The following is a 25,189-nucleotide window of genomic DNA, read 5'->3' on the forward strand; positions in this document are numbered from 1 at the left end:
TTCTAGCGAGGCATCTAAAGATATGTTATTTCATTTATTGAGATACTTAACATTCATTGTCATGCAATCTCACTTATCAGACTGCTTAAGTGTATGCCTGGATTTTGTCTAAGAGTTTAAATATTGAGACAGTTAGTTTGGACTAGAAGGTTTGCTGAACTGATTCTCACTGTGTTGGGTTAGAGGAGTGGTGATAGTGCCATGGACCTGCCTAGTGTCACATTAATCGACAATTAATTGTTGATACAGAAATTGTGCCTGCTAATGCTGAGTTTCAGTCTGTTGCCACATCTGCTGCTCGTTTCTGCTCTCAAATGGAAGTATACCTGCTTGAAAGTGCAGATGTGGTCTGTAAAACTGAAGTCTCAGTCCAAATATAGCCTCAACTCCAAATGTCCTCAGCGTTGTCTGAAAGCTAATACTTCCTAAATGAAAAGGTCCCTCTGTTTCTCTGTGGAGATAAAGTGTATAGCACAGGACTGTTCCTCAGAGGACTTCAACATTGCTCTGTGACCAAATGATGTTTGACGTTTCATTCACCACTCTGCAAGGCTCCTCAGAGGGCTGAACTACTCTCATTTCTGCCACGGAAGCAAAGCCACCATTTCACTTCCCTCAAGCTAAACAATGTATGATGGGCAACAATTCAGAATTAATTTGACAGTAATGGAGATGACAACTATTACTGTGAGGTATTTCTGCTATGAGCATTGTCATCCTGTCCTCATTTCACCCCCCCCCCTCACAAGTTTTGGTGTTACAAGGAATCTCTGAACAGCAGACAACCCCATATACAATGCATACTCATATACATTACTGTCTAGGCAGAACAAACACTTTGGACTTGATGGCCTCTGTGGGTGCAAGAGCCCTAAAGTCCCACAAAACTGCAACTCTAACTTGGAAATAGAAAACAATCAGCATGGGGCTACAAAGTGCATAACACACATGGATCCATGGGAAGTGTCATTTTCTTCTAAACAGGAGACCAGCATAGAATCATAGACTGATTTTGGCTGGAAGGGATTTTTGGAGGTCACACGGTTCAACACCTTGCTCAAATCGTAAGACATCTAAGGCTGTTTTGATTAGGAAACTGTAGAACATTTTATTTTTTTTCTGGCTCTTTTTCCACTAACAATGCCCAAAACAAACTGGTGGTAAAAGGACGCATTCTGTGTACATAGCTAGGAAAAACAGTAGAGGTTAAATTTAAAATATGCACAATTCCTTTCTTTCTAGCACTGGTATCAATGCACAATGAATAGTGTTCAGGCCAATGTAGTCATAACACCAGACATTACTGGCTATAATCCCTACACAGTATCAGTGGATCTTCTCCCTATCTACAATGATGTGATTTATTTATGTATACACAGTAATTTAGGTCTTGCAACCCTGAGAATGAGGGCAAAGTCCTGAAATAATGAATGTCCATGAGCAGGGGTGTCAAACTCATTTTCACCGGGGCCCACATCAGCCTGGTGGTTGCCTTCAAGGGGCCAAATGTAATTTTAGGACTGTAGTTACATTTATACAGCTTCAGGAAACAAGATTATTTCAGGGGGGTTTTATAAATATAACTTCTACAAGAATAACAGAATTGCCTATTTGGTCTAACGAGTAACGTATCTGCTACTTGCAGGTAGCAATTATTTCAGTAGGCTACAACCTGAATACAATAATCTAGCTCCAGATTTAAGTACTTCCTTTCCTTTGAACGAGGACAACAGGAAGGCCAGTTATCCACGTGCTGCTGTTAAAAACTGTGAGGCATGCTTTTATCTAAACCCTCCCTGCTGGTTTTCCTGTGTGGCCACAGGCAATTCAGGCACAGTGGCTGCGTCACTTGTGTTTCTCTGGAATGAGATGAGCTCTGCCACCAACGTCACAGCAGACAGGTAGTGGTCAAGATTTTGTTCTTTTGATTGGTTGTAGCATAGAAGAGCAAGATGCTTTCATAATTAACATTCTCATGCTTTTATCCTGTAGTAATTTATTGCACAAACCAAGAACTATTCCTCAAAGAAATGCAGAAGCTCTTTCATGAGCAAGAGGGCCAATGATTGCTGGATTCCTATAGATTTGAGTTCTTTGTCTCCCAAACTCTGGTGCATGTTCCCCTGAAATGCCCGCTGGGCACAGACAGCACACACCGCAGTTACTGTGCAGCCATCCACAGACCGGCCAGTTTATATAAAATGGCCAGGTTCTAGCAAATGCCTGTATTCTGCCTGATTTTTTTTCTCATTAAGCTGGGGAGTCTGCCCTCCATACAGCTATCAATTTTTCTGTAAAAAACCCTCTTAGGATCATATTTGAAACTTCTGTATGATTTAAACACAGCTGAGAATGGGCAGTAGACCTGAAAGCTGTGGGGCAGGGTAATAACAGATGGATCAGCCTCAAAAATCATCTCTTCTTAGGAAACTGAGCATTTTTCTCCCATCCCTAATGCGTGGGATGGAAATGCAACATGAAAACCCCCCAACCTTCTGTTTTATGGCATTAAAATGTAATATGATACTCTAAAGGCATTTTCATGTTTGAAAGGTAATTTCCCTATATTGTCATGACAGGGATGAATCCTTTTGCATGTCTTAGATAAGCATTTAAGAATGTCATATTATAATATAATCATTCTAGATTTTAAAACCTTTTGGTTTGTGGATAATCCAACATTCCTATAGCATATTTTATTGCAAATTGCTAATATGATGAAGTGGATGGAGAACATAATTTTGTCTATAAATTTTGTCTTGACAAATGTCAACTATGGGTAACCTACAGTTCTAATGCCTTGAAAATATAAAGTGAGCCTAATTTTAGAGCTGTCCTTTGTTACAATTGAATCTAGCTTTTCAGCCTTAAGATCAGTATTCCATTAAGCCACAGGCTGATGATAGAAGTGTAGGTAAGTGCAGCCTGTTCTTTGGCCTGGCTAAGTGCAGACAGTCCCAATAATTATTTTAATACATCTTACCCTTCAGGAGAATTATAGTGTAGTGCACTGTTCTTACAATGTTGGCATTGACAGGAAGCTCATAGGAAAGTTCAGGATTTTTTATGAGAATGCTTTATTCGAAGCTAACAGGGAGAGCCAGGAAGACCTGCAGCTCTATGTGTGCCGAAAGGGAGCAGTGTAACTGGGTGAGTGCCATAGCAGTAAAGGTGTTCATTATCTCAATTAATGTCAGTCAATGTACAAATGTTGTGTATGAAGGTTAAGTGATACGTTGGTGTGTCCAGCTGGATATTACTAATGATTCATTTTAGAGCAAGGGTACAATTTAAATGGATGTTAACGACTTTTGTCGTGAACTTTTGGGGGTACAAACCACTGTAATGTCTTGTTTCTCTTACATTGATGTGTCTGTTAGGAATTGCCTTTCAATCACTTCTTACATGTTCAGCTTAGACATAGCCTGCAGCACACTTTCTGGAAGCTTCATGCTTGCTTTGCTGCTATATATTGTGTCAAAGAATCTAAAAATGGATTCTTAACTTTTTATAGATCATTGCAACTACATGGATATGGCTCAAGCAGAGTTGCAGGAACAAATAGTATCGTTTATTATTCAGTCTAGTAAAATACATTTATTTTCTCAATAGGCCTTTCCTAATATCTTTAATGGAAAACCATACCATATACTTATCATCTGACCCCCAATTAATGAGAATTGGTTCCAAATTCTTCTGATTAGGGTCAGCTTTAGTTCAGTAACTTTAGTAACAGCGTGACCATTTGCTCTGTGCTTCTCAGTGGTACAGATCACTGAATTCTGCACAGTCCCTGTGAAAGCAATCAATCAATCAATCAATCCTGTTGCCTGTTGGCTCACACAGATAGCTTAGTCAGCTCTGTGAAAGGTTTCATTTTTTAAATGAAAAATTCAGATGAATATTGCTGCTTTAGCTGTCTGTGATTCAGCTACTTGTAAAAAATAGCAATGTCCTCTAATATTCATTGACTGAATAGTACTGGTGTACTGGAGTGATCATCAGAGTAAGATAATTTGTAATTTTAAGTGAGAATAAGGTATCAGTGTCCAGAAGATCTGAGCGCGCAGTTTGTGGTTGCATGGGACATGCACCAAGGGAAGAGGAAGCCTAGAAGACAAACCACAAGGTGCTGGATCCAGATTAAACCTCTCTTGAAACTGATAGTCCAGTGTTTCTGCGGTGAAAGTCATATTGGTCCCATCCAACGGGTAACACCAACGTGTTTCCCAGCCGCTGTAGTTTCACTTTAGACAGGATCATGGAATCTGGTGTTTGTTTGATCCCTCCTGAAGCTAATTCAGCATATTGTACTGGTAGAAAATAGCTAGTTTTGCTTTAGGTGGGCATAAGGGTTTTGTCAGTGTTTTTCAGTGCAGAACTCAAAAGCACAGGGAGGCAAAGTCACTTGGTAGGCCAGAGGGGCATGGCTTTCCAGTCTCTTCCAATGCCAGCCCAGTGGACCAACCACAAGGTTTCATGTGTTGTTTCAAATATTTGAAATTGCCTCCAACATTTCAGTGTCAAAATCAAGAGTATTCTGAATTGGGCCCTTCATTTTCTTCTCTCTCCCTTCCACATTTTTAATCTCTTTCTTTCCGCTGGTACACTAAGTGTTTTGAGGTTTCAGACAAATTTGGAACATTTTCATTTTTAATTTTAATTAGTAGACGTCAGAGGACCTGACCCCTTTTATAATAACCATAAGGGTTGAATAATTTAGGTCTGAGTAGTCACGGTCAAAATATGTTGCTTAATGTGCATCTTACAATTATCTAACACTGACGTTATAACACCACAGACGTTAAACTAGAAAATCTTCAGAACCCAAAGATCTATTTTCTCTCAATGAACAAATTAAACAATATATGTTTTTAAAATTGAAAATTATTAATGGCCCAGTGACATGGCATTGCATGTAGCAGCAGTGCATCTGCTCGTGTTTAGGTTTGTTCACATTAGCAATAATACTCAGGATAAAGCTGCTTCTGTCTTTAGTACAGGATCTGTTATGTCACGGGAGGTTCAGTGTCTGCAACACAAGCACAATTACGTAACGGTGCTTCACCCACAGGATCTGATCGCGTGCGTTAGTCAAGAAGGATGAGAGGCAGACGTTTGTAGGGATCAGCGTTCCTGTGAACACATTGGATCAGAGATATCAACAGACACCCCCATGAAAATGGGCCCAAGGAGTGGGTGACCTGGTTTTCTTAAGACATCGTTCTCATTCTCCCTAAAAGTAGGAATGTGATCATCTCTGTTTGGTTATGCTAATCTGCTTTCAAAGCTTGATACAGTTTGTCAGAGCAGGCTATTTTATGATTATAATAGCTCTTAACTCAGGGTGTTCTTTCTGCAGGAGAGAAAAGGGAGAGACTGGTCTCCAGGCAGAGCTGCACAGCAGCACCCGTTCAAGTAGAGAGGTGCTACTTACAATATCACTGGCGCATTTGGAGATGTGCAGACATGGAGACGCGCAGCCAGTTTAACTAAACCATTGTAAGATGGTACATAATTATTTCTACAAAGCTGCTTCCTATCTCCTACATTCAAATCAACTGCTTCAGTCAAGTAATTATTTTTCTTCAGATTTTTGGAAAGAACAAGCTAGAAGTCAAGCGCTTATATCAGAACAGAGTAAAAGGCAGGAAGAGACACATTGTAATACAAATACCATGGGTCCCCTAGCAAGGAACAGTTCAAAAAAGGGCATGGTAGAGCTTTTAATTTGCTGAATAGGCAACCAACCCTCATAAAGGTGAATACTGAGTATTTGTCCCATAACCTTGTCTTCAGTGGTGAGCTGACCAGGCCCTTCTCCTAAAGTCTGTTTTTTTTTTCTTCCCTGAACTTTTTTCTCCTCCTCTAGCTCTGTGTTGGGTAACCTCTCAGACCAGCGCAGCAAGATCTGACGAGCACTATTAGCCCTCTGCTGCCTCAACTCCTGTCCCATTTTGTTAATACAAACAAAAATCAGGGCCCATTTAAATCATTACACCACATTCTGAATGTAACATGTTGCCCATCTACAACTTTTTAATGTAGAATCATAGAATGTCCTGAGTTGGAAGGGACCCATTAGGATCATCAAGTCCAACTTGTGTCCTTGCATAGGACAGCCCCAAAACTCACCAGCAGAGAAACAGAAAGGTGCAGTAGTGAGCTCTTCATCTGCCCCAGATAATTCAGACCGTGAATTAAGACCTCCATTGGGGAACCTGGGGTGAGCCAGAACTGTAGATCAGAGAGGCACTGCTACCAGCAGAGGCTGCTTTTGACTGACTGCACGTCACTGGCAACTGATCACAAATCGTGCTTTAAACATCACACAGTGATGTAGACGTGACTTGGTTTGAGAGACTGAGCAGTACTCTTCCACAGGGCATCTCTCCCAAGTTAGAGAAGGAAGTGGCCCAGCTTCAGCCTTGGGCATTTACTTTCAAATTCATTCCCTCCCTGACATATCTTTTGTTGAGAAAAAACCACTACACAATATAAAACAGGAATTAAACCTCAACACATTTGCTAGCCCCAACATTCGCTCTATATATAACTAATGCTAGTCCTAGATTCCTAAAGATTTAAAATAAAAACATAAAAATTAATGTTTTATAAAGCTGGAAGAAAAGACTTCCCAGTACAGTGCAAAACCATAATGCATCCTTTACATCATGTTTATTCATCACTTTAAGCAGCTGTAAATACCACGCTTCTTTTTAATTTGGCCACACATGGACTTACTGCAAAACTTCCAGTTTTATGCAAAAGTTAAAGCAGATTTAAATCTCTAGCTATCCTTCTAAGTTTTGTAGGTTTATCACATGGCTGAATAGAAGTACCTTCCCACCTCTTTACTGTCTGTGTTCTATGGTGCAGTCCTGAGACAAGTGAGTTTTCTCGTTATGTGAAGCATAAATATGAGCTGCTACTTTGCTAAAAATCCAGAGAGAACATCGTCATCAGAGTTCTTCCTCAGCTCTGGGATGGCATGAGGACAGGGGGAAAGTAAGGCTAATAAGTGAGCAGCTTCTCGTTGGCTATTTAGCTGAAACATTTATTGTAAAATCTCTCAGTCACTGCTTGAGCCCAGGCTCAAGACCCCACAGCTGTTGGTCTGACAAATTCCTATTTGGGACAGCACAGCAAGCAGGACAGGTGCTAAACCAATGACACAGAAGCCCAGGCCTTCCTAGTAAATCTCGTTCAGAGTTAGTTTAGCAAATACCTGATATCTACTGCAGATCAGGTGAACATAATGTAACAAAATGTAATTAGCAAGCTGCCGCATCACCAGACATGACAGTAACCAGATCTTTTAAAAGAACAAGTATGTCCAGTCCAAAATCTCAGCACAGATGTTATCATCCTCTTATTTACACTTCTCCTTTTGGCGAGGATGAAGGACTCTAACATTTCAGTACTGGAAACTTCCATTGATGATGCAAGTTGGAAGAATGAGACTGGGTGTCCTAAAGGACTGAGGTAACAGAGCCTCTGTGGAGCCATAGCAGGGGTGGCGATAAGGTCATTCAGAGACTAAGGTCTTAAGGGATCCAGATGCAGCTGGTGGCTATTAGCTCTTCTTTTAGAAACCTTCTCCAACCTCCAAATGAAACTTAGATAGAAATAGCAGGTTCCTCTCTAACTGCAGCAGATAATTCGTGGAAGAATTTTACATTTAGGAAGTGTTTAGCAGAGACAATTATAATCTTAAAGAAAGTGTGGACTTTGCCAAAAGTCAAGACTCTCCTACAGGTTGGCCTGTGCAAATATGTTTGTGGCAACTCTTTGATTGGAGTACAAAGAACAAATAATAGCCAGCAAGTGGACCACAGCCTTGTGCACAGCTGAAAACATAATTTTATCCTTCATGCTAAACTTTAGTTTCTCCATATGCTCTTAAACTGCTTCTTTTCAAACTAAACCAGGATCCTGGGCATGAAATAGCAATCCAAATGTTAAATCACCCTGGTTTTAGCACCATGGGGGTTTGGTTGACTGAGGCAAGAGCAGCACAATTCAAATCAGACACAGTTTAACTTTCGCTGAGACGAATGCCACATTCTGATATAGGCGAAATCCTGGCCTATGTCTTATCTGAAAAAAAGTAATTTCTAAAAAAGACTACTTTACTAACTGTTATTATAAATCCTTATAGGATACCAGGATTCACCCTGCTTTCCCAACCAAGATTAATCACCAGAAAATAGTTTGTCCACACCACTGCTTGTATTGCAAATGATTCAAGCAGCTAATGCAGCATAGTGGGGATGCACCTCATTATCTTGCAAGCCCCTGGGAAAATGTGCTGGAATACAGGGACCTACCGGAGTGCTCCAGTTTTTAGAATCACACATCCATGGAGATGGTGCCCTCATGAGAGCAAGCCATCCTAAAAACACACGTAACTTGGGTCAGGTAGGGATAAAAGTAAATTAAGTGTGAGAAATGCAAAGTTTTATAAAGGTTTATAAGGACAGGAGAAAGAGTCACCGTTTACTTTTCTGAACCCCTTCCTGAAAACATTCAAGGGCAGATATTAAGCCAACAAACTGTAGATGCTGGGCGTATCCACTTAACCTAGTGTACATTTTCTGGGCCAGGCTGCATTTGCAGAGAGGCCCCAGGTGGAAGAAAGAAGCAAGCTAGCTTTCTATCCCTGCCCTTTTCTGAATGAGATTTAACGATCCCTTAAAAGCTATGAGTCCCCTTTCCCATTCCTCAAAATGTATAAAATCCTTTTGTCTTTCCCACTGATCTGACTTTTTTTCTGCCTCCAGCTTTCCAGAAATGCAAATCTCTTCCTGTCAAAAAGGAGATACCATCTTTGATATTTGATTGAATCACTAGCTGTCAGTGCACAAGGCAGGAAAGAGAGTAAGCCAGTCTCCTTGCGGAGCCTTTCCATACAGAGAACATAGATTTTGCATAAGCATGTAAGTCAGCTCCTAGTCTTTATGGAAACACATATCTAAGACTCCTGCACAGACCTTACTGCTTGCTCATTAACTTAGTCTTCACTACAGTTATCACCACGGTAACACATCTGGAGTAACTGACACCCAACTTTATCTTCGAGGCGTATATTGACAGCAGTGATCTAAGAACACAGGCTCCCATTTCAAAGAAATGTGGAGTGGGTTTATTTCTTTTATTTCCCCTTGTTTTGTTTTTTTAATTGAAACACATGTTTTTTTCTAGGAAGAAAGTCTATGTACTATCTTGAATCCTGACCGTGGAAGATACAGCTGTAATATGAAGCATTTTGCGTTAACAACAATTTAGCTCCTTCGCAAAAGCACAATGCTTTAAAATTATTTAATAATTAATTTAAAATTATAAGAATCTTAATTAAAAATCAATGCAACCTCAAGCATGAGAGAACATAACACAAAGAGCCAGAAATGGATTCTCAGTTGCAACACAACCTATTCACTTGTCAGGTTCAGGCACAGGAGCCTTATTGTTTGAGTTTGTTCTGGTTTACTTTCAGCCTGTAGTCTTTAAAGAATCCTGGATGAAGTTAAAGCATTTAGCCAGGTTATGACATAGAGGACGACTGATCTGTTGAAAAGCTGCAGTTTTCTACAGCTCTTTTTTTCTTCTTTTTTTTTAAATTTTAACAGTTTTAGCCTTCTTAACCTTCAATAGCAGATGATGCGGCAATCAGAAGAAATGAGTCTAATTAACTGTTAGCAAAATGTGTTTTCTTTCCCTTCTGACTTGCAGACACTGAAATATTAAAAAACAAACCAACAGAGAAACCCCAAAACCCAAACCAAAACACCCCACAAAACAAGCAACAAAACCAGTCGCACTGAATTTCCTAGGTGGGTGCCACACTTGTACATTACCTTTAGCTTCTAACACATACTTTTGATATCAAGTAAGGGTTATTGCCATCACCTGGACACTTCCAGGCAGCTCTGTGAAGCAAGGAACTTTCTTTTCCTGCAGTTTTGTCCATTTAGTCATGGCTCTGGCCTTTCTTACTACACAGCTTATTCCTGACTCATCTTCTGAGCTTACAAAATACGAGATAAAAATAGATTATTGTTCTATCTAAATTCCCATAATCCTTGTGCTCATTAAAAATAAAGTCATGCAACTGTTCTTAGTCAGGATTGAACTAATTAGTGCAACTGGCATTTCTGACCTTGTGATATCTACCCTTAATACACTCAGGTTTGCTGTGCTGCCTGCATCACCATACACAGCATATATAATACCTCCTTACACAACAAGGTACCAGAGAGATACATGCAAACCAGAAAATAAAGGTCAAGAGCTTTTTGCATAGCAGTACGTAGCTTTCCCACGTCCTCACCCTTTGGCTTCATCGAATATTTTGGATTTATTTTCATATAATAAATTAAAGGGCCACAAATAAAAAGCAGAGGCCAGCTTTTCATAGATCCTTTAGGGAGACAGAGCCGTTCCCCAGAGCAGCATGTTGTTTTCCATAAACAACTGCTTGGGTCTCAAAGATTTCAGGGAGACAAAGGCAGATGCTTATTGAACTTAACCTCATGAGTGTTGTTTTGTTTTTTAAAGACAGACAGCCTAGGATAAAGGCCCCGTTTGTTCACTTAACCTTATGGAACAGCTTTATCTTCTCAGTCTGCTTCACGGTGCAGTAAAGTTAAATGTGTGCATTTCTGTGCAGGAGATTAAAAACTATTGGCAGTAGATTTCTTTTTTTGCTGTAGCTGCTAACATATTTACTGCTTGATTTATATACGTTTCACTGGAGTCAGGAAATCACTAATTGTAAATCCATTAATAAATCTAATCCTCTCACCATCAAGCTGTATTTAAATAAGTATTTAAATAAATTATACTGACAGGACAATCAGTTCTCTGAATGTTAAAATAAAAAGCAGAAGGAACTTAACTATGCAGGTGATGGATCTATCAGATTGAGAATGGAAATTTCAATAGTTCAGAGAAATCCTCATTCATGGTGGACTGACAGAGGTACATAGAATCAGGAAAGGTAGAGAAAAGAAGATACATCAGGGATTTTTTGGTTTAAACCTCTCATAACACAGGAGGGAAAGAACAGCCAATGCAAAGACAGATCAATTTTAATGAACTGAGCTTTTTCTGAAACAAAGTGGACTCTTCAAAGAGATTGTAAATGGCATCCAGGACTGATGAGTCCTCCTCAAGCCCAAAAATGCATCAGGACAACAAAAGCAAACCGGCACTGAGGAGGCAAACTAAAAGGAAAACAAAATAGGGATATAAATTTCAGTGGGCCAGGACATAAGCCAGCGTCTAGTGCAAGGGTTAGGAAGAAAATTCCGATATATAGCAAGGTTATTCAATGCTTGTCCACTCCAGGGATCCTTACAGTTTTCCCTGAGGCACTTGACCTGGCTCTTCTGGGTGTGAGGATAATGGCTCAGACATAACTGGGGCCTGATTCGCTAGGAAGGCATTTTAATAGTTATTCCAAACATGAAAATAATATATTGAGTAGTCTGAAAAATAAGTATTTTATTTGTTGCTATTTCTTTCAGAATCGGGGTCTTTGCAAGCCTGAAGCAGAAAATGGAAACACTGTGTTGAGAAGGCCTAAAAAAATAACTGGCCAGCTAGCTACTACTAAAATTCCAAGTTCCATAGGCTTTCAGACCAAATGACGACAACTATCCAGTTTAGTTACCTGCATAACGTAGGTCACAATCTCCCACTGTAATTAGGCTAAACAGTACCTACTTCTATTTCAGCTCTGTAATAAAATATTTAAGACAACGATTTTGATTTCAAGACTCGAGGGATGGAGAACCAAACACATACCCAAGTTGGGGCTATTTTCACTCCCTCATTCTGAACTCGGCTACATTCTGCACCAAACTGCTGCCTTTTAAATCTCTTCCTCCAGCCTGGAGTCCATGACCAGCAGTACCTGCCCAGTACTTGTACATAATAGAGTGGTATTTTACTTTCCCTTGGATAAACTAAGCACACTACACTTTCTTCTTCCACTAAAGTAAGTTTTTTTCCAGATCACCTTTGTGGCTTTAATTGGCTCAGTCTGCGGTCTCTTTGGCGATGAGGTGGTATTCCTTCATTTCAGGGGGCATAAATGGTTTATTCAAGGACTACTGCTAAAAATCAATATTGATCTAGATCCTTCTCTCAGAGAGACTTGTGTAAAGGGCACATGGTAGTTGGCGTTACAGGGAGCCCTTGGAGGTTGTCCTCCCACACATCGTCCTCTGTCTGCTTAGCAAATGCTTTGATGTCTACAAAATATTCTAGTTATAAAGGTTACATAACAAGTATCTTGCAAACATCAAACACATACCATACCTTATTAGGCCATGGCTGGAGTAACAAAACCCATCAGCTACAACTTTAAGTGATGAAGGAATCAACACCTAAAAATGTAATAAACAGAAGTGGGAGAAAAAAATGCTAGAAATTAATCCAGCACTGGTTAATCAACATTGTTTCAGCAAATATTACTGCAGGCTTAGGGGCAATTAACAGAACTTAGTTTGAAGACTCTACTGGTCTGTTAAAATAGTATTTATACTTGTCATCAGTTTTAGCTAAGAAACTTCCTGGAAAAACAACCCCACCCTCATCACAGCAAATGAGGTTCAGCTCCGAAGGCTCTTAAAACGGTGCTTGTCGAGCGCAGCCCCCCTAAAGCCTTGGTGTGCTGTAACAGAGCAGAGCACCGCACTAAAAACGTTCCCTGCTTTTACCAGCTGTGAGGGAGTATTTAGTCAAAGCAACAGCAAAAAAACCCCCAAACACCAACAACCAAGCAATCAATTCTGTTGTGGCATTTTCAATGCAGGAAAATTACTGTTGTGTCCAGTGGAGGGAGTTTTCTGTATTTTTCGGAAGGATGCAGAGCATCTTGTGCGCTTACGCAGGTGCACCCTTATCTACTAGGTCTGGGTTTCTCCCCTTGAAATACATGCTGATGAGGACTCAGTGTGTCAGCCCAAGAGAAATACAGAGATAAGAGAGTGCAACAAGAACAACAGCAGCAACACCTTCAGTGTTTCCTAAAGTGTGAAGGGAGAAGAAAACCTGGCAGCTTCACCACAGGGAAAAGCACTACTATGAGGTTGGGGTTTTCACAGCGCTGCAGCACCCATCGCCTCCTCCTCGGGAACGGAGACGTGCAAGAAAAAAGAAAGGGGCTTGCTGGCCAGACTTGCTGGTGGTGGGCGAGGGTGTGACCGAAGTCAACCAGCAGATACGCTCCCATCATTGCACCCAAATCTGAAGTTTCAGCTTCAAACCTCTTGTGTGATGGAGTCTGCTGCTTCTAAAGCGAGAGCCAGCAGGTGAAGGGGAACGATTCTTCCCTAAAAAACAACCAAGATTGCTGGGCAAGAGAAAAAAAAGAAGGTCCAGGGTGTAAGAAGCAGATGAGTTAGAGAGGCAGCACTGCTCAGAGCTGGGGGTGTGCGGTTTCACCAGCCAGCTGGAGGAGCAGCGAGCAGCAGCCACCCCTCAGGGGTGAAGAAAACACCACGGCAGCATTCGTTAACTCAAAGTCAACCAGCCGTGCCTAGCCTAGAAACAGGGACACTGTGAGGAGGGAAAGAATGGGTTGGAAACTTTTCTACGCTGCCTAGCCTGACCCTTGTGGGTCCCTTCCAACCCAGGGCATTCTACGATTCCAGCCATTTTGAGTCAATATTCAACATACAGTCTCATTAATGCCTCACACAGAAATCCTACTGCCCTCAGCTCCTCTCCGGGTATCTGCTCAAAGGCTCAGATCTGCCCTTTTATTTATGCACATGTATTTATTTACAATAGAAATTCATATTCAACCATCAGTTGCCAGAGTCTCACAGCTCTTTTCCGTGTCATTGCCTTCTGGGATCATTTATCTTCCTCACAGACTCTTCATCTGTTCCTTGGGGCTAAGATGACCTTCCTTTTGCTTACTGTCACACACAGTTTTTACTAAGTGATTTGGACTACTCACTGACTAATAAACAGCAAATTGGTATAACAAAAACTTGTATTTTATTTCATATCACTTATGCAAATATTGTACGTTGCTGAAAAGATCTACACAATTACACTAGTTAACCACAAATGGAAATTTTTGTCTTCAGAGGCAATCTAATATAAATGTACCTCCTTTTTCTCCCCGTTTCTCCTTCAAATTCTCAAGCGAGATTACAAAACCTCAACTATATTCTGTCACACAATACTCAGCCACATTTGCCAGCTCATCAAGTTTAGTCCTGTAGTTTTGTTTAGCAAAGGCATCATTGCTTTTCCCCAACGCCGCACTGACTGGCCGTACTGATGCTAGGTTATTAGTTACTCACTGCATACGCCTGGAGTTTTATCTTATTTATCACTGTCACAACATCCACTTTCTTTGAACTGTCCCACAATTCAGCAAGCTCCTTGCCAGCTTTCATGCTCCTGCATCAACCCATCCGTTCCTGTCAGCCTTTAATACTTGTGAAGTAACATCAGTTACAAGAAATTCTACAACTTTTTCAGTAAAAATGCAAGCACAATTCGGCTGCACTAGCTGCTCTGAAGTTTCAGATGTATTGCTTCTCCAACCTCACGGAGAAGTCTCACTCAAACTAACCAACTAACTTGGTACAAACCCAGACTAACAACCAACTGAAGAGACCTCTTATTTCACAGAGAACTTACGGATATATGGAAAATGTACGTACTAACGGATTCTATCTATATACAGATACCAACAAGGAAGCCTTTTTCTTTTTTTTACAGAAGGAGCTACTGTGATCTCAACAGTAAAGGTACCTACAGAACACAACGTGTCCCAGCATCTTGGGCGCCCGTTTTTGCCCACACTTCAGAGCCCCGGTCCGCTGTGAGCCCCGTTCTCACAGCTCTACCCATTACCCTGCAGCTTCATTTAAAAGAAGCCGCCCACTTACAATCGGGTATAAAGCGAGGTGCTCCCTGTGGTTCTGAAGCTCACTGCGGCTCAGAGGAGGGAGAGGAACACCTGGAACCGGCACCTGACTGCAGCAACTCCCCCATGTCCTGCACTGACCTGCAGCAAAAGCCTCTCAGTACACCGCACTGCATGAATTCCTGTTATTTTTTTACATTAATAAGAGATGTTTCTTTGTAAAGCAGCGTGTGCACACATGGCATTCACATACCTTTTATATTTGGTGCCTCAGCTGAAATCAGTGATACCTCAAAATGCAGCGTGTCCTTTCGGAAAACCTGTGACAGTTACCAGAAAAGTAAAAATACAAGACAGAGTCCTGAGAGATAAAAATTTATTTATATCTGATCAGCATGTCATGATATGGTCACAACTCATACAGCTGACATTCTCATAGCCAAAAGAGGGATTTTTTTTTTTTTCCTTTTAAAAATACATTTTTCTTTCCAGCAGGAAGGATTTTTAAAAACAAACATTTCACACTAGGCAGGAATTAAAAACAATGGCTTTTTCAATATGACAACACAGCTGGTAAGCACTGGATCCCCCACCAGTGTCTTAAGTTCGTATTTCAAGTTTCCCCCCCACTTTTCTCCCTCCCGCTCCCCGATTCCCCCCACTTCTCACAGAAAAACACCACATGGCAACACGAGACAAAACCCAGAAGGGAAACAAAGAGAGGTAGATGTAACTACAACCATGGCACTGTTTTGGAAGTTGTGCAAGATGCCTGACGACACTCCACGGCGTTCCTTTTCCCGTTGTTGTACGCTGCAGTATCACGCACCAGCACTGAAGACGGAAGGTGACACAGAGCTGAGAGCGTGAGCTGGCGGGGCCATGGAATTACCGCTCTGCCTAGCTGGAGCTGTTTAAACACGGACCACGCTGAAACAAACGCACGTATCTACAAAATGAGCACAGCCTTGCCCACGAACGAGGAGGTTGGACTGACGCCCTTCTGGGATGGCCACAATCTGCGGTTGATGGTGGCCCAGGTTCTGCTCTCGGCACCCTCATCTCTCGGGGGCTGTGGGGGATCATTGCTGCGCAGCCACCCGCGGAGAAACACCGCAGCCCCAGCGCTGCCCAAGTTTCCAGCGGGTGCTGGAGCGAGCGAGGGCGGCAGAAGCGGCCTCCCCCCTCGTCCCCGCCGCTCCGCTCCTCCCCTCAGCGCCGCTGGCGTACCAACGTTTGTCTCCGTGTCCTTCCTGACGAGAGCTCTATGGAGCAGCGTACGGTATCTCTCCCAGATGAACGCTGCAGCTGTACGGTGAACTAAGGTGTTGTTTTACTATCTGTTGTGTTTACGGTAAGCACAATAGATTGTATTGGACATAAGCACAATAAATCATCTTGTCTACTAAGGACTAGAAGCACATGAAGTGAACTTGAAAAATAATGAACTTTATTTTTGCCACACACCCTCCCCCCGCAAAGAAAAGGAAAAGACCCCTAATAAACTCTGTAAAGAAATGCTGCTTCTGGTGTCTGTCTACAGTTCTGAAAGACATCTTGGCTGCTGGAAAAATCGGATTAAAAAAAAAATCCAATGAAATAAATTCAGTAAAATAACTCCCAACGCAATCAGCCCTTTGCAAAATCACTGAGGGTCACTACAGGCTACTACGTCCATTTTATCAAACAAAACAAAAATGCAGAAAACACAGGAGGGAAGGAGAAGATTGGAGATGAAACTGGTATCGCGAAAATGAATTTTTATCATACAAAATGAACACCATTGTAGAGTAATTTTAAGGAACTAGCTCACTTTAATAGGACAGTTGCTCAGTGTATCATTACTTCATTATCCAATGATAAAATGAAAGGTTTAACTTTAAAATGCATAGAATCCTTTAAAAGACTTCTTTTGTATCATAGCCAGGTAGTCCACAGTTTTTACAGCAAAAATGAAGCTGCTCAGAAGTGTTCATAATGTATGCAGACATTTTAAACCAGAGTACAGTTTCCATTTGCTCTTCAAATTGTTTTGAAAAAAAAAAGAGTGTAAAAACTATCAAATATGCCATTTTGCAAAATAACCCTTTATTTCATATGGCTCCATTATTTCCAAACAACACAGTACCCCAGGTGTACAATTATTTTGTGTGATTGTAGCAGATCACCACAAAATCTCCAGCTGACTGTCAAGAGAATGCATTCAACCTCGCTCACATGATTTGGAAATCCCAGTTTTAAGTACCTTTGGTCCCAAAATTTTATGTCAAGGCAAAGTGGAGCAGTTGAATCCTGTCACACACAGTGATCGGTATCTGTATTATCGTGTACAAACAGGTGAAAAAAGTTAACAGCACTTTATGGCAGTGTCGGACAGAAACAAATCAGTTACATCATTTGCAAAACAAGTGACTAATGAACAGTACCACAGTGATCATTGTAGTTTTACTGCAACAAGATGCATCTTACTTTTGATGCTGGGGGAGGGAGGAGGGAAAAGGAAGCTTTCAGTTTGCCAGTGAGCACGGTAAATGGAAATCTTGCTTTTTGAAATCTGATGAGAACAACTTAAAAAAAAAATCCCTCCTGCAAGAGACATCATTGTTGAGAAGCTTGACAGAACCACACAGAAAATACAAGAGAACCTGCAGGGAAGGGCACTGAAAAAACCACTGCTCATTGTGAATGGGCAGACAGACATCATATAACGCCATTTCAAGAGCAGTAATGCTAAACCATTAAGACTTGCATCGTTGAAATTGTAACAACTTGTTTGTGAACAATTAAACACAGAAACGTACAGATGGTTTGTGTGCAACCCTGGCAATCCACTTACAATTGCTGTGTTCTCACTTCTGTACGCAACAGCTGTCAGCGAGCGTTTCTTCTGTCATTCTTCATTCTGTATCACTTTCTACATTCTTCTATTACATTTCTCCTAATATAAATTCAAAGTTATATTAACTAATCATTTTGTGATCAGCTGTACGGTTCATTAACACCATCTTCTTTCAAATGCATTTGGAACTCTGAAGGGGAAGCCCACGGGCGGCGCAGCAAAGTGCCCGCTGCAGCCCCAACACCGGCCAGAAGGCAGAACCGAACCGCTACCAACAGGAATTCAGGTTTTACAAACTCGCCTGCTAAGCTCCAAACAGTCTTGACCAGCATGGCATTTTTAGCATAGAATTTCCTATGTGTTCTATACTTTGAATGTTTTTCCCCTTAATAGAAAAACTTCTCTCATCCGATTTGTTCTCTTTCGTGAAGCAGCGTCTAAGTTCATGCTGGGAGGGTACTTCAGAGTTTCTTAACAAGGGGTTCACTCCACTGTCACCTACAGCTCCTCAGCTGTGAGGAGACACGATATAGGGCTCTTCACATTGTCCAGTGCAGGCAGGAAAGAAGCCCAAGAGCTAAAACTATTTACTCACCCTACCGAAACAACAATCAGTGCTTGAAAACAAACGTCTCACAATAGCTAAGAACTACGGAGGAACAAAGTGAAAATGAACAGGACCAGATAAATCAAATGATTATCTAAAACATTATTGCGCGTTACTAATTTCTTTAGGCAGCATGTGAACACTCGCTATTGACTGCAATCCACTGGAAAAAAAATATATATATATACACTGCATTTGAAAAAACAGTGTGCCCTGACACAGAGGTCACAGGGTCTACAAAGAACAACCTCCTGATGGGAGCTACTGCTGTGCAATCTTCTGCTTATATAAAACTTCCCTTTTTGTATCACTCCAGTCTGTCCTAGCTCAAAATAAACCCAGCTGTACTGTGGGCATCTCTGTGGCTCTGATCAAACCACCTGGCGGAGGACAGAAATGAGGAGCTTCTCATCTGCTTTTTGCAGTTCGGAGAGTCTGTTTACGCCCACGTGCTGCAGACATGACCGCTTACACGGTGATGGTGCTGGGCCGCCCCAGCACCCTCCTGTAAACTGGCAGATTAAATACATTCATTCCATCAGCTGTACTTCAGCATGAGCAACGGGAGACAAAATAAAATCCTCCCAAGACCGCCTCCCTGTCGGGGCATGCCTCTTCCAAAATGGATTTTATGTTGCACCAGAATTCAGCTGTGTGACTGGGTGTAAAGAGGTGGGATTCAGAAACAGTATCTTACCTAAGAGATGAAGCTGTGGCAACCACCCTCTTCTGCCTCCCAGCTGCCACGGTTCTTCTAAGTCAATGAGGGGCCTCCTACGTAGTTCAGGGGAACTTAGTGCAGAGCATCACTTTGCAACCATCCCCACTGAGCTACCTGAGGATAAAGCTACTGCTTTTAGGGAGACAGGGCTGGCGTATTTGACTAGGTATTTGCCATTAAGTCAGGGAAACTGGCATTGCCTCCTATTTTGGTGTGCTCTTGGCTCGTCCTGCAAAGGGAACTGAGATTTGTATTCTGCACGGCACCCACTGTGATTCATGTAGCAGGAGCGGGAGAGAGAAGGGGGATCAATACTGCTAACTCTGAGCCAAAACTACTGAGGGCTTATTTTGTTCTCAGTAAAATTACTCTGTAAAAGGCAGTATGCCAACATCTGAAGTTCTGGCTATCCTGCCTGTATTTAGAGAGATTAGTTTTATTTTAGGAACAGCTCTCTCAAATCTGTGTATAATCACATAAACACGATGCCAACTAGACCTGCCAGAAGACTGTACGTCATCCACATCCTTTCAAAAGTATCCTACGGTACACATCTGAAATGTCTTCTACTCCAGTTTGCCTTTAAATTCAACTCATCCTTCTTCCAGTATGATTTCAGCACAGTGGTGAGCTCATTATTTATACTGCCCTCCATGTAGTTACTTATTCAGAGTATTTACCATTCTTTTTTTTTTTTTTGCAGTAGTGTCTTCCTACAGATTTAAGATAGCAATTATACCTATTTTTAATTTTTAAGAAACTAGTTTCTCTTCTATTACTCCTTAGAAAAACATTAAGATGGTTGGCATTGGATTATTTAAACTCTCCCCCACCTATATTTAACACTGTTGCAACTAGTGGGGAGAAAAAGGCCTCTATAAACCACTCCAAGGTCACCTTGGTTGGACTGCAGGATACAAAATACAAAGGTGGCTAAAAATCACCAGCAGCACCATCAGACCTTCAGAAACACACAGAATTGCTCTGGCTTCCAGTGCCTCACAAATAAAGCTTTCCCCCATTCCCTAAGTCTTACGTCTTTCCTTCACTGTATTTTCACCTTTAAAAGTGCATTTTGAAAACTGACAACGATCATTGAGATGCATTCTGAACAGAAGGGAAAATAAACCAAGTGACTTTCTATTTTCCAAGTTTCCTCATAACGCGAGATGCTGGTAGCACACAGAATTCACAAAGATGATGATGGTTAAGATCACAGCAGGGATGGGCTGATTCGTCGGATGGGGGCAGCTTTTAATCACGCTATGATGCTGCGACGCTTTTCTGAGGACCAATTCCTCACAAAACACAACTGACGCTTGATCTTATTTGGGTCTTGGTTTTAGATCGATGTGTCTAACACAGCAGCTGCTGAGTGCATAGCCGCAAAGATACCGCCACCAGCTCTGCCGAGTATCTTTGACTCCAGCACAATGAGTTGCAATAAAGTACAAGTTTGTGCAAATGAGGAATCTCTACCACACCAACACTGTACAGACTACTGAAGAGACAAGTTGCTGAGTTGTCTGAGCTCTAACTACAATGCCAAGAAATACTTGTGGTGACAGAGCTTTCTTGTCACAGACATTCTTCTACGGTGGATGTACGATTGCACCTTTTGTCCAAATGCTGAACTTGCTTAAGTGTGGGTGAGAGTATACATTTTTTTAAAAATACAGACAATTCTTAAAATAATACATCATCAGGTCACTATGTTACTGATCTTCACGTTTAGTGGAGTTTAAAATTTCCCCAAAGAGAAGTAAGAGTCCGTCCAGTATTTTCCTTTACTCTTGCATATTCACATTTGCACATACAACATGATACTCACTTGCAAGAGCCCGGATTCCCATTGTGTCCTCAGGTCCCATTCCACTTTTAAAACAGGCAATGATAAAAATACTGAAAGATGCAGTACCACATACCGCCTGACAAAAACGCAAGTGATTGTATGCCGACTAGCCACAGGTTACTGAGGGTCATCTCCCGAGAAATAGCTTTTGTTTGACCCTGCAGTGGAGGAAAAGCTCCTAAAAGAGAAAAGAAAACACATTTAATGCTTCTGCAGCAGGAACGATAGTCTCAATGCACAATTCTTTACCGTTGCTGTTCGTCCCACCCAGGGCGCCCACAAACAATTGGTTACTTCTGTATTATGCTGTTACATTTTCAAAAGATCCTGCAGCATTATCAGATATCTTCATTAAAAACAAAACCAAACAAACTTTTGCTTTATTGTTAAGAACAATTATTATTTCATTAGGATATAAACTTTAAGCATAAACTTCAAAGCATTCCCTAAAAGCAGCCATCCTCAAACTTTGCAGGGAGATCCGACTGTCACCTAAGTTTTCTGTAGTAATTTTGAAGTTATGTTAATGTCTGTACGATCAACTTGAATGGACTCCATATTAAACTTTACAGCAGTTCGGTAATGTTTTTGTATACTGTGAAGAGGCAATACACATACACTCTCAAGGTTCCTCTTGAATCTTTATGTACATCTACACATGTACTTTTTTTTTTTAACAATAGTTTTCATAGGTTGTTTGAACATTCATTGCTCAGTCAATTATATAGACTAAGGAAGCACTGTAATTCATTATTCAGTTTTGCAGAAAGACTTCTTTTGCAATATCTCTTTAGATGAGAAAGACTGGCAGGAGATTCAGCTGATATGACTAAAAAAATAAATTTCCCTATTTTGACCTTTTCTGACTTAAAACACTAAATTGCACGTGTCTGAATACATCAAAACTTTACGATCGTAAGCAAATCGTTGGCATATATTTACATCAGCATGTTCAACAATTTGTATTACATTTTACTGAGATGCACAAAACCTAGATGATACAAACCACTTTGTTGTTGTTGCTATAATCCTGAACAGTGGGTATAAAAACACTGAATATACCAGAAAAGATGATGTACTTGCTGCAGCATTATGGAGTCACAGCTACTCATAGAAGAACAAGAGGTGAATGATTCAAAGAGTAAAGAGACAGCAGAGCCAGTTCTGCATCTCAGAAACCTCATAATTTGGGCAATTAGATACCATCAGATACTTATCTCTGTGCTTTGCATTTGCAATCACTGGAGGAATTGCAATCAAGCGTTTAAGACAAAGCTTTTCTTCCTGTATGAATGCTCTTAAATTAAAACAAAAAACAAAACAAAACAACAAACAAAAAAACCCCCAAAAACCCAAAAAACCCAAAACACCAACTTGCCGAGTCCCATCCTCCTCACTGAGATGTATCTTCACACGTGGGCAGATTTACCACACCATTTATTCCTCAGCCATTCTCACTGCTAAGCTCCTCAGCTCCTCTTTGTCCAGTTGGCACTGCATTTGTTCTTCCATGGCCCATTTGTTTTCCAGAACCATCAGTGACCTTGGTTTAAATAACTTCTTTCTCCTTGGCACTAACAGCCGCTGTCTCTTCCCCCTCCCTCCTCTCCTAAGGCAACTTGTGCCTTACAGAGAAAACACTCCTTCCCCTTCCTGACTGAGACAAGCCCGGCACTTGTAGTTGTCCTTCACGGAAACGACTCCTCCTTCCCCTCAACCATCCTAGCTCCTGTTATCTGTCCGTCTTCCCAATTCAATTTCTGTTTCTTGAATGGGGATGATGGATCTTTTTTGATTTCAGTAAAGCCTCTGATAACTGTCTCTCATGCTATTCTCCTGGACAAGATGTTCAGCACACAGCTGGGCAAACACACAGTGCAGTGGATGAGGAATTGGCTGACGGGCCGGGCTCAAAGGGTTCTAGTAAATGGACAAACTGGAGAATGGAGCAATCACCAACTGCATGAAGTTCTACAAGGGCAAGTGCCGGATTCTGCACCTGGGACACAACAACCCTGGCTGTGCATACAGACTGGGGGACGAGATGCTGGAAAGCAGCTCTGCAGAGAGCGATCTGGGGGTTCTGGCTGATGGCAAGTTGAACATGAGCCAACAGTGTCCCTGGCAGCCAAGAGGGACCCGTGTTCTGGGTGCATCCAGCACATTATTGCCAGCCGGGCAGGGAGGTGATTGTCCCACTCTGCTCTGCACTGGTGCGGCCTCACCTGGAGCATTGGGTGCAGGTCTGCGCAACACAGGATAAAAAAGACATTAAGCTACTGGAGAGTGTCCAGAAGAGGGACACGGAGTTGGTGAAGGGTTCGGAGGGGAAGCCGTATGAGGATCAGCTAAAGTCACTGGGTTTGTTCAGCCTGGAGAAGAGGAGACTGAGGGGAGACCTCATGGCAGCTACAGCTTCCTCACAAGGGGAGGAGGAAGAGCAGGTGCCAAACTCTTCTGCGACCAATGACAGAACCCAAGGGAATGGCAGGAAGATGTGCCAGGGGAGGTTCAGGTTGGACATGAGGAAAAGGTTCTTCCCCCAGATGGTGGTGGACACTGGAACAGGCTCCCCAGGGAGGTGTCACAGCCCCAAGCCTGGCAGTGTTCAAGAAGAGACTGGACAAGCCCTCAGACACATGGTGTGAACTGTGGAGTTGTCCTGTGCAGGGACAGGAGTTGGACTCGATGATCCTTGTGGGTCCCTTCCAACTCAGGACATGCTGTGATTCTATTATCTCCACACAGAATCTCCAGCTGAGGTTTCAGATTGGTACAGTAACTAGAGTACTCCCGTAACATCAGTGAAACCCCCCTCCTGCTGCCCTGGGTGATGACACTGCTCACTTTGTTAGTTGCATCACACCAGTTGGCTTATGATCAGCGTGAATGAGGAGCATGACGACTTCAGTGTGCAATTATTCATTTCCACCTGATATGCTCCTAGTTTCTAGCGGTTTTTTTAAATTATTCTCAGAGTCCCTTTGTCCTGGTAAATGTAATCTCATTTGTGTTACCACAGTGTTCGAGGTTATGCTGCTTCAGAGAAATCATGGACTTGCCAACACAAACTTTCTACTAGCTGCTAAAATAGGAGTCCCGGTGTTGCTTAGACTTGAGGATATTAACTGTAAATGTTTTTAAATTTATAAATTAAATGTGTAAAATGCACCTGTAAGAAAGGATGGGACAGTTTCATATTCAAATTTTAGACAGATACTTTCTGTTTGTTTTTAAGAGGTATTACAGATTTCCTCAGATCTATTTAAGTCCTTAACACTTGGGAATACAGCAAAAAGGAAAAAGCTGGTTTAGGCTTTGGTTCTTCCTGTTCCCAAATAAAAATATGCCAAAAGAATGTATTCCTATCAATGAAACTGTCAACACAAACTTTTGAAGTTTCAAGGAGCATTAAATGTTACTCCAGCTTTATGAACTGAGACAAGTTCCTAAGCAATGAGTATTACAAAACATAAAATGCTGAAACAGCCTTAAGCCCTAAAACCAGACCAACTTGTGACAAGGTAACCGGTCAACAGGAAAGCAGCTCTGGAGCAGCCTCAGGGCCTCCCCTCACATTAGGCCTCAGGACTTTTCCAGGAGGTTTCCAAAAACACCAACAGCACCTCTGCAGTAAACCAACAAACCTCAACTGGTATAAATGGTAGTGACCTTAAATTATGCCAATTTATGCCTAGTAAGGTCCTATGTCATAGCATTTACATTTAAAACATGTCTTATTAATTCATACTGATTACACTGGCAAATTAGAACCAATTATTCTATTTTGGAAGCACATTTCAGTGAATAAACTTGATTATATTCATTATCCTCTCTGAAATTCTGATCAGGTTAGGTTTTTTGGGTATGAGTTATTTTAATGGTATTTGTGAAATAACATCTCAATAACAAGAGTTCTTGGAATCCTGATGACTACACTTGTATTTTTAAAGACTTCCACAAAGTTATTTGTCTAATAAAGTCCAGTATACGCATTTGGATGCAATTTATACAGCAGAGCCTGACTTTGGCCATCAATGACGGCTGGGCAGCAGCAGGATTCCATAAACCAAAATACAACTCCGGGTTGTTACAGAAATCTATCAGTCTTTTCAAGCACTACAATTGATAAATTAAGTGCTCAAAACCAAATTAAATCAGTCTTTGAAATAAATCATCTACTTGAAGTAGCGTCTTTGTTTAACAGTCACTCTGGAATAATAAACTCAGTTGATGTGAGAGACTGAATGTTCTTCCCCCTCAAAAACTGTGAT

The 25,189-nt window shown here is 41.4% G+C and overlaps 1 protein-coding gene and 1 long non-coding RNA gene across 3 annotated transcripts in view; one reads left to right on the top strand and one right to left on the bottom strand.

The window, feature by feature from the left end:
* Nucleotides 1–14,084, top strand: part of LOC110355305 (uncharacterized) — a 25,585-nt gene extending 11,501 nt beyond the window's left edge. Inside the window, exon 4 of the long non-coding RNA XR_002407862.2 lies at nt 11,529–14,084. This is a non-coding gene — a long non-coding RNA (uncharacterized LOC110355305). The remainder of the gene's footprint in view (nt 1–11,528) is intronic.
* A 1,171-nt stretch (nt 14,085–15,255) lies between these two features.
* The window catches only part of LPGAT1 (lysophosphatidylglycerol acyltransferase 1), a 67,646-nt gene continuing 57,712 nt past the window's right edge, over nt 15,256–25,189 (bottom strand). For both annotated transcript variants that reach the window (XM_065058399.1, XM_065058400.1), the window contains one exon: nt 15,256–21,093. In XM_065058399.1, coding sequence (XP_064914471.1) covers nt 20,942–21,093 — 152 coding nt within the window. In that variant the 3' untranslated portion in view covers nt 15,256–20,941. The remainder of the gene's footprint in view (nt 21,094–25,189) is intronic.

The sequence above is a fragment of the Columba livia genome, chromosome 3 (genome assembly GCF_036013475.1).
Source record: "Columba livia isolate bColLiv1 breed racing homer chromosome 3, bColLiv1.pat.W.v2, whole genome shotgun sequence".
Lineage (NCBI taxonomy): Eukaryota > Metazoa > Chordata > Aves > Columbiformes > Columbidae > Columba > Columba livia.